This window comes from Rana temporaria, chromosome 3 (genome assembly GCF_905171775.1).
Source record: "Rana temporaria chromosome 3, aRanTem1.1, whole genome shotgun sequence".
Classification (NCBI taxonomy): Eukaryota; Metazoa; Chordata; class Amphibia; order Anura; family Ranidae; genus Rana; species Rana temporaria.
This window is the reverse complement of record NC_053491.1, coordinates 432,596,168-432,614,050: the sequence shown is the minus strand read 5'-3', so window position 1 is coordinate 432,614,050 and position 17,883 is coordinate 432,596,168. Positions and strand designations below refer to the sequence as shown.

Below are 17,883 nucleotides of genomic sequence, written 5' to 3'. Positions count from 1 at the left end.
ACAATGTCAGCACCCGAAGCCGATCTGTCCCTCGGCTCTCAGGCGGAGGTGCCGCCATCTTCGGTAAGGGAATGGTTCTCTACTCTGCATTTGCGCTGCGCATTCCCAATGGTCCCTGCTGTCTTCTGGGACCCGTGTGTCTCGCAGAATCCAGCGGGGGGGGGGGGGTAGGCACTCGGCGTGGCGTAGGTCACCACGGCGACCTATGCCCGGAAGTGGGAGCAAATACCTGGATTACACAGGTATCTGCTCCCCCCTGAAAGGTGCCAAATGTGACACCGGAAGCCGCATCGGTATTAGGTGTGCTAAAGGTTTTTAAATGAAATTAGTAGACTCAACGATGGCAAGAAAGAATGTTATGACCAATGGGTAAACGACAATTTGAAACAGCTTTAGACAGCCATTGTTGTGGGTAATCTACCCCCCCCCCCACCCTATAATGGCTAATCTTCAGATCTCTACATACAATCACAATTATAAGATTAAGTATAAAATCCCATCAAAATTTACTTTAAACATGGATAGGATTCAAAAAGCTCAATGAAAAGACACTAAACTTTTTTTTTCCCTGCCGTACTTTTCTTCTAAAGGTTATCTAAGGCCGTCTCTATTGCCCCATAGTAGAGTTGCCAACATTATATTTTTCAGGGATACTTCACTGCTGAACAAGCGAATCCTTGGCCAAGCATGTTCCCCATATGTCCCACGGGACCACGCTCTACTGCAATCACTATTATGTCATCTCTAAACTAGTTTGAAACATGCTTTTTACATTTAAAACACATCTCTAAAACAGATTCATTTAAAAGCCACAAATTCAAAAAATTGAATATAAGACACCAAAACAAGAATGATTTCAGAATGCTATGTTCCAAAAGTGAAAAGTTGAAACATTTCAGGGGGGAGACGCAAATCTAAAAGGAAGAAGATATTGTATTTCATACATATTTTCCTCCTTCTTATTGTGGTTAAGGATAATACAAAAATGTCATTTTCTTGAAAGTGGAACTTCATTCTCTCAATCAACCGCTAGCATTAGTAAATAGATAAGGGCACTGCCACCTTTTGATGTTGGTGGCCAGGCCCCAGTCGATGATGTAACAAGGGATGGGGCCACCTGACGACGTTACCTGGTTACTATTAGCTATTTAAGAACTGTCAAGACGGCAGAGGAACAGCCAGATGGCGGGAGCCTTCGGCACAAACTAAGCTCTTTTTTTTGGGGGGTCGGTGGTGGCAAACAGGCGGGAGGGGGGGATTTTTTTAAAATAAAAGACTTGTCAAAAACTCAGGTTGTGTCTTTAATCACATTTTACACTTTGTTGGAGAATTTGGGGGGAGGGGGGCTTCCAGATTCTGAATAAGCCCTTTGCCCGCAGACCCCCACAAACACTAGCCAGGGTTGTGGGAAAGAGGCCCTAGTCCCCGTCAACATGTCCCCCTGCCCCAAAGCACCACCCCCCAGTTGTGGGGACGAGGCACTTGTCCCTGTCAATATGTCCCCTGCCCAAAAGCACCCCCAATGTTGGGGGCATGTGGCCTGGTATGGCATCGCTCGCTCGTCCCCTACCTTTCCTGACCTGCCGGGCTGCATGCTCAGATAAGGGTCTGGTATTAATTTTACAGGGGACCCGCCAATTGAAAAAAAATTGGTGTGGGGCATCCCTCAAATTATATACCAGACCAAAAGGCCTTGTATGGATTGGGGGGGACCCCACGCTGTTTTTTTGACAATTTTAAAATTGCCGGAAATTTTAGTTTTTACATTCAGCTGTCGGGGGGAACTCCCCCTGACAGCTGATGACTCATCAGTTTAAAGACATGGCTAGCTTCCCGGCCTGCTTCTTAACAACCAGCTGTACACAGTTTGTTATGAAGATTAAAAAAAGGCAAAACGCAAGTAAAAACAGATCAAAAGCGCAACACTTTTGGTGCTGGTCTATCGAAGTCTATTACACGCAAAAGCAATCTGCTGCGGGAAAAAAAGTCCCTGACCCCTTCCAAAAAATGCACCAGCTGAAAAACACATACATGTGAATGTGTACCGTAGGAAACCATGTTAAATGGACGGTAGTGCGTTTCTGCAAACTGCACTAAAAAATGCATAGGTGTGAACCTAGACTAATGCCGCGTACACACGATCGGTTTGTCTGATGAAAATGGTCTGATGGACCGTTTTCATCAGACTAACCAATCGTGTGTGGGCCCCATCGGTTATTTAACCATCAGATAAAAAACTAGGAACTTGTTTTAAAAATATCTGATGGTTAACTAACCGATAGAAAAAAACGATCGTCTGTGGGCACGTCCATCGGTTAAAAATCCACGCATGCTCAGAATCAAGTCGACGCATGCTCGGAAGCATTGAACTTAATTTTTCTCAGCACGTCGTTGTGTTTTACGTCACTGCGTTCTGAAACGATCGTTTTTTTTAACCAATGGTGTGTAGGCAAGACTGATGAAAGTCAGCTTAATCGGATATCTGATGAAAAAATCCATCAGACCGTTTTCATCGGATGAACCGATCGTGTGTACAGGGCATTAGGGTTAGCACATAATTGAGCACACTTGGATCCAGTATATATGGCCAACTTTAATCAGAATGACTATTCATTATATGAGAGGAGAGGCAGGGAGAAGAAAATCTGCAAGTAAACAATCGCCTGCGCAGCTAAATCTTTAATTAGCTTGCTTTAAATATGAGCTTAAAAAGAATAAAAAGTGAACCTTGTTTGGTTACTATGTAATCTTAATGAGATGATACTAACCCGACTATTTTTACGGAGACAGGCCATAACATTTAGTAGCTTACACACAAGAGATAAGTTTGTAAGCAAATCGCCTTTTAAGTCTATACAATTATCTTCATACAACCTTGTTTATTCCAGACAATGCAAGCGTATCTTTATAATGGCACGCTTAGCCTAAATGCAGCCACAGGTCTATACTTCATGCTGAAATCAGGAACTGACTCACATGAAAATAGAGTAGTATTTGTGTCCTCTGCACGCTCTTGCCTCTCTCTGTGACCACGGAGGTGAATCATCTCTTTCAGTTCAGCTATTTATATGCACATCAATGGCAGCACGCTTCAACCATCTAAAGGTGGTTTGGCTAGCTTGTTCCGCAGCAGTAAGGCACAGCGGGGCTCTAAAACCTGGTGAGAGGGAATGTGGGTCATAGCAATCAGCTCCATCCTACGAGTCATTTTCTAATATAGGGAAATGTAAAACCCAGCAAAGATCCCTCGCATTGGGGCTCCACCTGCACTGCAAGGGTTTAGGCCCCGTTCACACTTGAGCGTTTTGTAGCTTGAAGCTCAAAAACGCACAACAAGCAAAAACCTATTGGTTAAAGCAGAATTCTACCATGGGGAAAAAAAATAAAAGACAAATACTGTCGCTGCTGACTTTTACTATATGGACACTTACCTGTCCAAGGAACCTGCAATGTCAGCAACCCAGCCGATCTTTGGATCGACTGTCGGATGCAGCCGCCGCCATTCCAGGTAAGCCTCTCTTCTTCACGCCCGGTTTCCTACTACGCATGCGTGCTGTGCTTTCTGATTGGCCCAGCGGCGGAGGAAGGAGGAGGGGGCCAAACTTCAGGGAGATCGGGCCGCGTTTCCCCCTCCCCCTAAAAGGTGCCAAATGTGACACCGGAAGGGGGGGAGCAATTAAGTGGAAGTACTTTTGGGTGGAACCCCGCTTTAAGAGCCCCTGTTCCCATTTCAGCATCCTGCTGTCGCTCAAAAAAGTACAAAAATTGAAAACTTAATTAAAATAATTTACAAATAAAATGTACATGAGCGACTTTTCAGGCAGAATTTAGTGTTTTTGTCCCCATAGACATCAATAGAAATGCCTGAAAAGCGCGATATGAGCTTTTTTTTGTGTGTGACTGTTTTGTCACGCATGTTCTGCTCAAACAGCAGCTCTGGACCCCTTTTACAGCAGCTCTCCACCCCTTTTAGATGAAAAATGCCTTACAAGGCTGCAAAAGTATGCAATTCTGCTCCAAAAAATGCTTGATATCGTGACGCTTATGCTGGCCATACATGTATAGATTTTCTTTCGAACATTTTTGTTTTAAACAGTCTCTTCGATCACCTCCTGGCCCTTTAAGGGTTATAAATACTGGGAGTCTGAGGTGGGCATTCAGGTCATGTGACTGCTGAGATTAGCTGTCACATGATCGGAAAGCTCCTGAACGCTAGTATTGGGAGCTTTCTGGTAACTGGGGGCTACTGTACTGGGAGCGCACAGGGAGCACGGTAACTGGTTTACACAGGGACGCATATATGCCTGAAGGCCCACAAGCCGAGAGGCACGCATAAATGTGTGTGGCTGGCCTGAAGAGGTTAAGAAGATTTGTTCGATTTCGTTGGAGGGGTCAAATCATTTGTTTTCGACAACAGTGATGGGAAAATTTGAAGGATCAGAATAATAACTAGTTTTACTTACCTCGTCCTTAAAGCGGGGGTTCACCCTTAGAGGGCACTTTTTAGCCTTAGATTCCTGCTCGTTTTGTCTAGGGGAATCGGCTATTTGTTTTAAAATATGAGCAGTACTTACCCGTTTACGAGATGCATCCTCTCCGTCGCTTCCGGGTATGGGCTGCGGGAATGGGCGTTCCTTCTTGATTGACAGTCTTCCGAGAGGCTTCCGACGGTCGCATCCATCGCGTCACGATTTTCCGAAGGAAGCCGAACGTCGGTGCGCAGGCGCAGTATAGAGCCGCACCGACGTTCGGCTTCTTTCGGCTACGAGTGACGCGATGGATGCGACCGTCGGAAGCCTCTCGGAAGACTGTCAATCAAGAAGGAACGCCCGCTCCCGAAGACCCATACCCGGAAGCGACGGAGAAGATGCATCTCGAAAACGGGTAAGTACGGATCATATTTTAAAACAAATAGCCAATTCCCCTAGACACAACGAGCAGGAAGCTAAGGGAAAAAAAAAAAAAAAAAAAGGAATTGGTTGAACTCCCGCTTTAATGAATGGGAGGATAAAATGCTCAAAAAATTACTTTGACGGGTCATGTGAACAAGTTCCCATCCTATCACCGGGTATTCAGAAATGCTCCAACTGACATCACCAGCTCCAGACCTGTATTTTATGAATAACTCGTAAAATATGAATGCTGGAATATTTGGTACTGGCAACATCTTCCTGTACTGCACTACTCCTCCCCCTCCACCCTGTAGTAGAATTAACCACTTAAGACCCGGACCAAAATGCAGGTAAAGGACCCGGCCAGTTTTTGCGATTCAGCACTGCGTCGCTTTAACTGACAATTGCGCGTTCGTGCGACGTGGCTCCCAAACAAAATTGGCGTCCTTTTTTTCCCACAAATAGAGCTTTCTTTTGGTGGTATTTGATCACCTCTGCGGTTTTTATTTTTTGCGCTATAAACAAAAATAGAGCTACAATTTTGAAAAAAATGCAATATTTTTTACTTTTTGTTATATTAAATATCCCCCCAAAATATATAAAAAAAACTATTTTTTTCCTCAGTTTAGGTCGATTTGTATTCTTCTACCTATTTTTGGTAAAACAAATTGCAATAAGCGTTTATCGATTGGTTTGCGCAAAATTTATAGTGTTTTACAAAATAGGGGATAGTTTTATTGCATTTTTATTAATAATTTTTTTTTACTACTAATTGCGGCGATCAGCGATTTTTTTCGTGACCGTGACATTATGGCGGACACATCGGACAATTTTGACACATTTTTGGGACAATTGTCATTTTCACAACAAAAAATTCTATAAAAATGCATTGTTTACTGTGAAAATGACAATTACAGTTTGCACTAGGGGACGCTGAAGGTGTTAAGTGTGACCTCATATGTGTTTCTAACTGTAGGTTGCGGGCTGGACGTGTGACGTCATTGATCATGCTTCCCTATATCAGGGAACACACGATCAATGACAGCGCCACAATGAAGAACGGGGAAGGTGTGTTTACACACAGCTCTCCTCGTTCTTCAGCTCCGGGGACCGATCGCGGGACTCCAGCGGCAATCGTGTCCGCGGGTCTCCCGGCCGCGGTCACGGAGCTTCGGACCGGGTCGCGGGCGTACGCTGGGCACTTAAAGCGGTTGTAAACCCTCCTATCTTTTTCAGCCAAGGAAGCTGCCATCTTGGCCTTTGTTCAATCTTCAACTGCCACGAAGCTGCACATGTGATCAGTTATGACACCAGCCATTGGATGGTTTGACAGTTTGGTTGAGAGCACAACCAATGTGCAGTTAGCATCCCTGGCATGCCGGGAATGTTAACAGTTTTTTTAAGTGTTACATCGTTACATCGATGGGTTTACTTCCGCTTTAAAGAGGACGTACAGGTACGTGCTTGTGCCCAGCCGTGCCATTCTGCCGACGTATATGTGCAGGAGGCGGTCCTTAAGTGGTTAAACACAATTGCTCAGCCGATACAATCGATTGGGTTTAGGTCTGCCCCATACAACATTGATACCTAATGATAGACAAAATTGGTTAGTTGATTTGCTAAAACTGGAAGTGCAAAATCTGGTGCAGCGCTGCATAGAAACCAATCAGCTTCCAGGTTTTTTGTCAAAGCTTAACTGAACAAGCTGAAATTAGAAGCTGATTGGCTACCATGCAGAGCTGCACCAGATTTTGCACTCTCCAGTTTTAGTAAATCAACCGCATTGTATCTGCATTTTTTAACACCCTTGGGGGTCTATCGGTACCTCTAAGTTTATCTTTAATAAATAAACCCAGTTTTCGGCAAAGTCAACCTCTGTCCCTCTGGCTGTAGGCTGGCGTTCTATGCTGGCCGGGTCTTGTGACTTCTGGTGGAATGCTAATTATAAAGGTTATAAAACATGTTCCAGTTGTTACCGTCATTCCCACGCCACCACTAAAATATTTATTACTAGCAACCTCTTCCTGCACTGCATTACTCCTACCCCTCCATCCCCATTAAATAAATATGAATGCTCAGCTTATCCAATCATTTGTGTTTAAGTCGGCACCATGCAACGTTGATGCCTGAGGGTAGTCAAATTGCATCTTCATTTCTAAACACCCTTGGAGGTCTATGGGCACCCCCTAAGCCTTTCTTTATTAAATAAGCCCAGTTTTCAGGAAAAGTCAACTTGTGTCCCTCTGGCTGTAGGCTGGCGTTCTCCTATGCTGGCCAGGTCTTGCGACTTTTGGAAGCAGGACAGTAAATGAAAGTAAATGGGTGAATGAAAGTAAAGAAAGCGTATCCAATCAATTGTGTTTAGGTTTGCACCATACAAAGTTTATTCCTGAGAGTAGTCAATCGCATCTGCATTTTTAAACACCCGTGGAGGTCCACGGGCACCCCTAAGGCCCCGTACACACGACCAGTTTCCTTGGCAGAATTCAGCTTCCGACCGAGTTTCTGGCTGAATTCTGCCGAGAAACCCGGCCGTGTGTACAATTTCGCAGAGGAAGCCGACGAGGAAATAGAGAACATGTTCTCTATTTCCTCGTTGTTCTATGGGAGCTCTCGGCCCGCCGAGCTCCTCGGCGGCTTCAGGGCTGAACTGGCCGAGGAACTCGATGTGTTTGGCACGTCGAGTTCCTCGGCCGTGTGTACGGGGCCTCAGCATTTTTTTATTAAATAAGCCCGGTTTTTGGAAAAGTCAACTTCTGTCCCTCTGGCTGTGTAGGCTGGCATTCTCCTATGCAGTATAAAAAAAAAAAAAAAATCTCCTGCGCTCGGGAGCTTAGTCTACAGGTAGGTGGTGCAGCCAACCCTTTGGCTAAAATGTGGAATGTCAGTGGTCTGTTTTCTCTTTATATGTTTCATTCTCCTATGCTGGCCAGGTCTTGCGACTTTTGCAAGCAGGAGAGTAAATAAAAGAAACTAGGTAAATTAAAGTAAAGTAAATGAAAGTAACTTTAGCAACTGGATAGTAAAATTAACTAAAAGGCAACCAGTACAGAAAACAAAAAGGAGAGAAGCAATCAGAATGCAAAAACATTTCTGTCGGGTCAGCGGAGTTAATTTGTGTTTATGCCCGCACCATGCAACAATGAAGCCTGATGCCCTGTACACACGATCGGATATCTGATGGAATCTAATCCGATGGATTTTTCTCGTCGGATATCCGATGAAGCTGACTTTTATCAGTCTTGCCTACACACCATCAGTCAAAAATCCGACCGTGTCTACGACGTGCTGAGAAAAATGAAGTTCAATGCTTCGACTTGATTCTGAGCATGCATGGATTTTTCTCCGATGGAGTTCCACACAGACGATCGTTTTTTTCTATCGGTTTTTTATCCATAGGAAAATTTTAAAACATGTTCTATTTTTTTTCTCCGATGGAAAACAAACCGATGGGGCCCACACACGAACGGTTTATCTGATGAAAACGGTCCATCGGTCTGTTTTCATCAGACAAACCGATCGTGTGTACAGGGCTTGAGGGTAGTCAGATTGTGTCTGGATTTCTAAACTCGCAGGGTGGTCCATGGGCACCCCTAAGCTTTTCCCTATTTAATAAACAGTTTTTATAAAAAAAGTCAACCTCTGGCTGTAGGCTGCTCTTCACCTATGCTGGCCTGGCCTTGCGACTTTTGCAACCAGGACAGTAAATTACACCTTCACCACCTTCAACAATTGGGTAAAGAACTGAAAAAAAGGCAACCAGTCCAAAAAACAAAAGCAAAAAAGCAATCAGAATACAAAAACATTTCTGTAGAGTCTACTTCAGGATCATGTCATCAAGTTTCAGCATCCTAAAGTCATGCGTGTTTCGGTTATAAAAGATTACATTACTTTATGATCCTACTGTCTCTTTTCCATAAGATCCCATCTGACAAGAAGGTTCAGTTGCTGATAAAGCTGGAGACTTCTGAAGCTGTTCCCTGCAGTTTCTATTCATTTCTGTCCTTCGTATACCTGCCCCTCCCTATGTCATAAAATGTTCTACCCTTTACCCGACATCTACGGCTTCCTTTATTTACAGTCAGATCTCCGTCTCCCATAAATCCCAAAGCCCAGAAGACCCAACATCTTACCTCGGCACGCTCCTGCCAATGTCAGCCCATAGATGCCCTCTGTTCCCTTATTGCTTCCATGAGTCCACAGCAGCTTTTCCTCCCCCTCTGCAGCACACCGTCTTACTTCTGATCTACAAGCCACTACCTGTAACTCCAGCAATGACTCCAACCACATACCTGCTACCAACAAGGTGTGACAGGAAGGAGGACCTCACCTTGCTGGAGGACTATACCTTTCTACTCAGGTTACAGTTAGCACACTCCTGCCAGGGGAAGATGACACAAAGCATGAAATGCACAAGTGCGTTTCCTTATATACATTCATTAGGAAGCCAGATTAGCCTGCATATTTAAGCTTGCGAACACTGTTTAGAGGGAACCTGAGAACAATACTGCTAAAGCACGAGTACCTCCTAAAGCGACAACAAATGTTCGATGTGAGCTTGTTGTCGAAAAATCCGACTGTGTGTAGGCTCCAACGGACATTTGCTGTCGGAATTTCCGACAACAAAAATTTGTGAGCTGGTTCTCAATTTTTCCGACAACAAAAAGTTGTTGTTGAAAATTCCGACCGTGTGTACACAATTCAACGCACAAAAATCCTACGCATGCTCGGAATCAATTCGACGCATGCTCGGAATCATTGAACTTCATTTTTCTCGGCTCGTCGTAGTGTTGTTGTACGTCACCGCCTTCTTGACGTTCGCAATTTGTAACAATATTTGTGTTACCGTGCAAGACAAGTTTGAACGAACATCCATTGGAATGTCCGATAAGAGCTTAAAGGGGTTGTAAAGGTAAACGTTTTTTTACCTTAATGCATCCTATGCATTAAGGTAAAAAAACATCTGACAGCACCGGCCCCCCCCCCCCAAACCCCCGTTTTACTTACCTCACCGTTCGAAAGTCCCGGGCGCGTGCTTGTCATCTTGCTCGGTTCCCAGCCTGGCCGTTGATTGGCTATGCTGGGAGGATTGATAGCAGCGCAGCCACTGGCTGGCGCTGCTGTCAATCACAGCGGATGACGCGGCGCGCCGGGGGGCGGGGCCGAGTGATACAGTCGGCGGCTATGGGCGCTGCTGTATCAGGGGAGCGCGCTCGCAAAAGCTTTCCACCATGCGAGGGAGCTCGCATGAACGTGGAAAGCTTTTGCGAGGAGGAGCAGAGACAGCCGCCGAGGGACCCCAGAAGACACGGATCCGGGTCACTCTGTGCAAAACGATCTGCACAGCGGAGGTAAGTATAACATGTATGTTATTTTTTTTTTTTTTTAATTGTACCTTTAGTGTTCCTTTAAATAATTGAAGAATACTGGATAAAAAAACGCTAATATTAGCATTTTTGTGCTGGAACCCCACACCCAAAATAAAAAAAAAGCTGTGGGGTCCCCTCCAAAATCCATAGCAGACCTTTACCTGGACGTGCAGAGCAGCAGGCCAGGAAAGGTGGGAGAGGAGTAAATGCCCCCCACCCCTGAACCATACCAACCATGGGGGGTGTTTTTGGGGCTCCCAACCATAGCACCTTGTCCCCATGACGATGGGGACAAGGGCCACTTCCCTACAACCCCGGGGGGAACCCAGATCGTGGGGCCCCCATGTGAATGAGTATGGGGTACATAGTACCGCTATTCATGCACAAAAAAACAAAAAATAATCTACATAAAGACAGGTGCCAGTTTTTGACAAGTCCTTTATATAAAAAAAAAATTGTTCCCCTGTAGATCCATCGTCAATGAATGCCACTCTGCCAACCCGCATATAAAAAAAAGAAGAAGAGGTCTGCACCCAACGCTTTCTCCCACCTAATAAAAACTGCATGGGGGTCCCTCCCCAATCCATACCAGGCCCTTCAGATCTGGTGTAGATTTTGAGGGGAATCCCACACCAAAATAAAAACACTGGCCCGGATTCAGAAAGATGAGCGCATCTTTCTGCGGGCGTAACGTATCTTAGATACGTTACGCCGCTGTAACTTTGGGCGCAAGTTCCGTATGCAGAAAGAACTTGCGCCCTCAGTTACGGCGGCGTAACGTATGTGTGGCGGCGTAAGCCCGCCTAATTCAAATGGGGATGTTGTGGGCGTGTATTATTTAAATTTAGGATGACCCTGCGTTTTTGAGTCCTTGTGTAAGTACTTGTGTAAGTACTCAGCATCGGTGCAGATACCGTGCTCGTTTGATCGTCAGATTTAGGTAATACTTTCACATTCTCTTTCGCAGTTCCTTGGTATCAGTATCTGCAAGTACTTGACCAAAAGTGTCGGTACTCGTACTTGCCAATAAAAATCCGGTATCGGTGCAAGCCTACACTAAAGCGTTACTGTCCGAAATAAGGTTTTCCAAGGTAATACGTAATAGACACAAGAGTTATGTAACAGAATTTATCTGATACTTTAACCACTTAAAGCGGGGGTTCACCCTAAAAAAAAATTCTAACATTACAATGAGCTGACCTGTGACACGGACATCATGCTGGTCTTTTTTTTTTGCACATACCGTTTTATCTGTATTTTCTCCCCGGATTTCCCGCGGGAGTGGGCGTTCCTATTCACAGGGTAAGTGATTGACGTTCTTCCGACCGGCGCATACAGCGCGTCACGACTTGCCGAAAGAAACCGAACGTCGGGTCGGCTCTATACGGCGCCTGCGCACCGACGTTCGGCTTCTTTCGGCAAGTCGTGACACGCTGTATGCGCCGGTCGGCAGAATGTCAATCACTTAACCTGTGAATAGGAACGCCCACTCCCGCGGGGAATCCGGGGAGAAAATACAGATAAAACGGTATGTACAAAAAAAAAAAAAGACCAGCATGATGTCCGTGTCACAGGTCAGCTCATTGTAATGTTAGAATTTTGTTTTTAAGGGTGAACCCCCGCTTTAAGTGGTTAAAGTATCAGATAAATTCTGTTACATAACTCTTGTGTCTATTACGTATTACCTTGGAAAACCTAATTTTGGACAGTAACGCTTTAGTGTAGGCTTGCACCGATACCGGATTTTTATCGGCAAGTACGAGTACCGACACTTTTGGTCAAGTACTCGCAGATACTGATACCAAGGAACTGCGAAAGAGAATGTGAAAGTATTACCTAAATCTGACGATCAAACGAGCACGGTATCTGCACCGATGCTGAGTACTTACACAAGTACTCGTGAAAATGCTCCGATACCCAAAACCGTTTTTTTTTTTCTTTTTTGCGATGTGATTTGATCCCATACAAAATGAATGGGCTCAAATCACACTGCAAAGAATCACATGCACTTTGAACAGGAATGCGGCGTGATCCCAGTCCAAATCACATGCGTTTTCCTGTAAAGCTCCTTTGTGTACCCAGACTAAAATTACTAGGACAGGCCTGGGTTCACACAGGAGTGGTGTGAGAAACCGCATGCGTATCGGACAGGAATTGCACCGCATTCCTGTTCAAATTGCATTCAATTCTTTGCAGTGCGATTCGAGCCCATTCATTTTCTATGGTCTCAAATCACATCGTAACAAAAAAAAAAATTTTTTGGTATTGGAGCATTTTCACAAGTACTCTTGCAAGTACTCAGCAACAGCGCAGATACCGTGCCCATTTGATCTTCAGATTTAGGTAATACTTTCACATTCTGAGGTCTCTGGGGGAGATTCAGAAAGAGATACGACGGCGTATCTCCTGATACGCCGTCGTATCTCTGAGATCCGACGGTCGGATCTATGCGACTGATTCATAAGAATCAGTTACGCATAGATCTCCCTTAGATCCGACAGGTGTAAGTGACTTACAACGTCGGATCTTAGGCTGCAATCTCCCGCCGGCCGTTAGGTGGCGCTTCGTTTTTTTACGCGACGAATATGCAAATTCCAATTTCCGCCGATTCAGAAACGAACGCCCATCGTTTTTTTTTTTACGTCGTTTGCGTTCGGCTTTTTCCGGCGTATACTTACCCCTGCTATATGCGGCGTATCCAATGTTAAGTATGGCCGTCATTCCCGCGCCGAGTTTTGAATTTTTGTAAGTCGGTCGCGAATACGGATGGACGTAATTTACGTTCACGCCGAAACCAATGACGTCCTAGTGACGTCATTGGGAGCAATGCACCCCGGGAAAATTCACGGACGGCGAATGCGCATTTAAATCAGCGCGGGGATGCGCCTGATTTAAATACTACACTCCCCCTAGCCGCGGAATTTGAATTCCGCCGGGGGAGTTACGATCCGCCGGCGCAACTTTCGAGGTAAGTGCTTTCTGAATACTGCACTAGCCTCTCAAATTTGCGCCGACGGATCGTAAATCAGATAGATTACGCGGATCTAAATATCCGCTAATCTATCTGAATCTAGCCCTCTGTGGCAGTTCCTTGGTTCACGGGAGAAGCCCCCATGAACTGGTGCCCCATTGGGATACTACCAGTAGTTTCGTATAATACACCAACAGTACCTATGGTTCCAGAGACATTAATCTACCATTTTCAACAAAAAAGAAATGATCATCTCTATGGCCCACTGTTCTCCGTGACTAATCTGCCTTCCTATGGCTACCATCCAAGTAATATACACATTGGGGTATTTCTTATAAAAAAAAAAAACGTACTTACCCGTCTTCCAATTTACAAACAGTAATGCCGAGTACACACAACCATTTTTCCTGTCCTGCAAAAAAATGACGTTTTTCCCAACGTGATTCGTCGTGATTCCTCTCAAGCCTGCCTTGCATACACACGTTCATGAAAAAAAATTCGAGCGAAGCCTCATCTGCAATCCCAATCTGCTGGTAAAGCACCGCTAAGACCCTAACGTTTTAGGGCGTTTTTGCAGTGCCTCAGTGTGAAAGGGTAAGGCGTTTTTACAGCGCTTTCAATTCATTTCAATGGAGAGGGGCGTTTTTGGAGCGTTTTTTTTTGCGCCCAAAAGCTGCTCCAAAGATGCTGCTTGCAGAACTCAGTGTGAAAGGGTCCATTGAGATGCATGACGAGCATATTATGAACGTTTTAACCACTTCCCGACCACCGCATGTATATGTACGTCCACAGAATGGCACGTACAGGCAAATGGGCGTACAGGTACGTCCTTGCCTTTCCGCGGGTCGGGGGTCTGATCGGGACCCCCGCGCTACATGCGGTGGTCGGATTCCCGCGGGGAGCGATCCGGGACAACGGCGCGGCTATTCGTTTATAGCTGCTCCGTCGCGATCGCTCCCCGGAGCTGAAGAACGGGCTTCCCCGTGCTTCACTGTGGCGGCTGCATCGATCGAGTCATCCCTTTTATAGGGAGACTCGATCGATGACGTCAGTCCTACAGCCACACCCCCCTACAGTTGTAAACACACACTAGGTGAACCCTAACTCCTACAGCGCCCCCTGTGGTTAACTCCCAAACTGCAATTGTCATTTTCACAATAAACAATGCAATTTAAATGCATTTTTTGCAATGGTCCCAAAAATGTGTCAAAATTGTCCGAAGTGTCCGCCATAATGTCGCAGTCACAAAAAAAATCGCTGATCGCCGCCAATAGTAGTAAAAAAATAATAATTAATAAAAATGCAATAAAACTATCCCCTATTTTGTAAACGCTATTAAGTTTGCGCAAACCAACAGATACACGCTTATTGCGATGTTTTTTTACCAAAAATAGGTAGAAGAATACGTATCGGCCTAAACTGAGGGAAAAAAAAAAAATGTATATATGTTTTTGGGGGATATTTATTACAGCAAAAAGTAAAAAATATTGCATTTTTTTCAAAATTGTCGCTATATTTTTGTTTATAGCGCAAAAAATAAAAACCGCAGAGGTGATCAAATACCACCAAAAGAAAGTGGGGAAAAAAGGACGCCAATTTTGTTTGGAAGCCACATCACATGAGCGCGAAATTGTCTGTTAAATCGACGCAGTGCCGAATTGTAAAAACGCCTTTGGGCATTTAGCAGCATATTGGTCCGGGGCTTAAGTGGTTAATAACGCTATTTTTACCGCTAAAACGCTGTAAAAACGCTTCAGTGTGAAAGGGGTCTAAAGGGGAAGTTCCATTCAAATGGCGCCAGCCTTTGGGCTGCTTTTGGGTTGCATACTTGATTCTGAGCATGCACGTTTCCCCCCCCCCTCGGAAAAGCAAACACACAAGCGTTTTCCGTGACGAGAAAAAGAACGATGTGAAAAAACGACGAGAAAAATAGAGAAGGTTCTTTTTTGCGGGCAGTTTTCTCGTCGAGAAAAATGCTATGGAGCCTACACACGACCGGTTTTCACGACCAATCTAAAAAATGGCAGTTTTCTCGTCATGAAAAACGGGCGTATGTACGCGGCATTACAGATAACAATATTACTCAGTTACTGGTTAATCCAAACCAGGCCGAAGTTATCAAGTTTTACAGCCAGGAAATAATAAAAGATCAGGACAAATCCCTGACAGCAGGGAGGAAGAATTAGAGGCTTAGAAGCCATCTTATAAAACCAAAAGCTAAACAAAGCATTGGAATGTGCAGAATAAGTGCCAGTAAGTCATGCTCAGCCCATCTTTGAGTAACGCACATCTCCACAAAGACCCCCTGACCTACTATGAAAACAAGGATCGGATATCCAAAACCAGACCTAGAGCTCAGTCTCTTGTGTTTATCTAACTGACCACCGCTGATATTAACAACAGCAAGAGGTTGAGCTAAGACAACATTCTTATCTGATGTTCCTCAACTCCTTCAACAGCCCTGACCAAGGACAGCAGATAGGCCGAGCCAAGCTGGCCTTGTACCAGTAGAGTCTTGTTTGAAAATGTTCATTCTCAGAACACTCGTTTCTTATGATTACTGCGGTCAAATCACTGTATGAATCTGAATGACAGAAAATCAACAACATTCTGATCATGAGAGTGATATTGCTTCAGGAAAATATGTCATGTATATCGTAATGAAACCTGCTTAATACATCTACCATTAAAGTGGTTGTAAACCCTTACAGACCACTTTTACCTACAGGTAAGCCTAGATTAAGGTTTACCTGTAGGTGCAAGAAATATCTCCTAAACCTACACGGTTTTGGAGATACACCTACATGCGCCGTAGAGATGGTGGCGAGGGAGGATGGGAAAGAGGACCGCTGCGGGGGCTTTGATTTCAGGTAAGTTATTCATAATGAGCTAGTATGCTAAAACTTTGTCTTGCAGGGTGTATTTTATCTTTTTTCCAGAGGCTTTACTTCCTCTTTAAAGGGGTTGTAAAGGCAAAAGTTATTTCACCTTAATGCAGTTTATGCATTAAGGTGAAAAAACATCTGCAGAAACCCCCCCCCCCCCCCCCGTTTACTTACCTGACCCCTCGAAAGTCCCGCGCTGTGAACGTGCATGCTTCGTGGCCAGGCTTCTCAGGTCATTCATTGGTTGATTGAAAGCAGCGCAGCCATTGGCTGGCGCTGCGGTCAATCACATCCAATGACGCAGCGCACCGGGGGCGGGGCCCAGTGATACAGTGAGCGGCTATGGCCGCCGGCTGTATCACAGGAGCACGCCCGCAATAACTCATCACCATGCGAGCTTGCATGAAGGTGATGAGTTCTTGCGAGTGGTAGCCGAGACAGCCCCCGAGGGACCCCAGAAGACCACGTTCGGGGCCACTCTGTGCAAAACGAGCTGCACAGTGGAGGTAAGTATAACATGTTTGTTATTTAAAAAAAAAAAAAAAAAATTACCTTTAATCCTAAACTTTTGGCTGTTCAATTTTTCTGTGTTGTTGTTTGACACCCATTGCCGTTTGTTTGTACCATTAGTTAACTGGTGGGGGTGCGCATTGGACACCTTCACTGCCATTGTGCTATCTGCTGGGTGTCCAGTGCGCCCCTGTGCATTTAAGCAGGGGTGGGCTCTACCCAGACATACCTGCCCTCAATCTATCCGTTATTATATTTGTGCTCCTACTATAGAGGCTTTAGGTTAGGACTGCAGATAATACTGGGGTGCCTTGTGGCGGCCTCTGCAGCTTACGCATGCATTTGCAAATGCGTGCAAACTAAACCCCTGTTTTTATTGTGAACTGATAGACAGGGCAATACCTCTCAATACAAGAAAGGATTTTGCTTGCAGATCCTTCTCCACCATGTATTCCCCCAATTGTACTCCTCGTTGTTTGTATGATGCATGCATATTCTTAGCCCCCAAGTGCATAACTTTACATCTATCAACATTAACAGACAGTTGCCCAATTAGACAGAGCATTGAGGTTGGCTTGTAAATTGGAGACATCCTGCAAGGACGTTATTCCACTGCATAGCTTGGTGTCATCTGCAAAGACAGAAATTTTACTTTTAATCCCAGACCCAATATCATTTATAATGATATAAAAAAATAAGGGTCCCAACACTGAATCTTGGGGTACACCACTGATAACCTTACACCATTCAGAGTAAAGCCTCGTTCGTACACACGATCAGATTTCCACCGGATAAATGCGTGGAATTTTGTCCGAAGGGCGTTGGCTGTGAACAACTTCCGGAGCGGAACTGATGCAGACGGACAGACGGTCCGTCTGCATCAGGTTCCCCATAGGGGACAGCGGAGCAGAGACAGGGCGGTCCCTGCACTGTGTGCGGGGACTGCCCTATCCGCCGACAGCTGAGCGGGGATCCCCGCTGAGCCGATGGAGACACACGGAGCGGACCCGGAAACGGTCCGCTCCGTGTGAAAGAGCCCTTATGTACACATGATCGGATAATCCGAGATCACACATTTGTTTTCGGAAAATTTAAAATCATGCTATCCAACATTTGTTATCTGATGGAGCATACAAACGGTCGGATTTTCAGGCAAAAACCTGCCATCACACATTTGTTGTCGGAAAAGCCGATCGTGTGTACGAGGTTTAAGGATCATTAACCACGACTCTCTGAATTCAGTCTTTTAGCCAGTT

At 45.1% G+C, this 17,883-nt stretch overlaps 1 protein-coding gene across 2 annotated transcripts in view; it reads right to left on the bottom strand.

Annotated features, from left to right (window-relative positions):
• The window catches only part of LPAR2 (lysophosphatidic acid receptor 2), a 77,247-nt gene that overhangs the window by 43,506 nt on the left and 15,858 nt on the right, over window positions 1-17,883 (bottom strand). The window contains exon 1 of one of the 2 annotated variants that reach the window (XM_040346360.1): window positions 9,026-9,214. The exons of the other annotated variant lie outside the window; for it this stretch is intronic. Coding sequence (XP_040202294.1) covers window positions 9,026-9,182 — 157 coding nt within the window. The 5' untranslated portion in view covers window positions 9,183-9,214. Of the gene's footprint in view, window positions 1-9,025; window positions 9,215-17,883 lie in introns of those variants that run through there. 2 annotated transcript variants of the gene reach the window in all.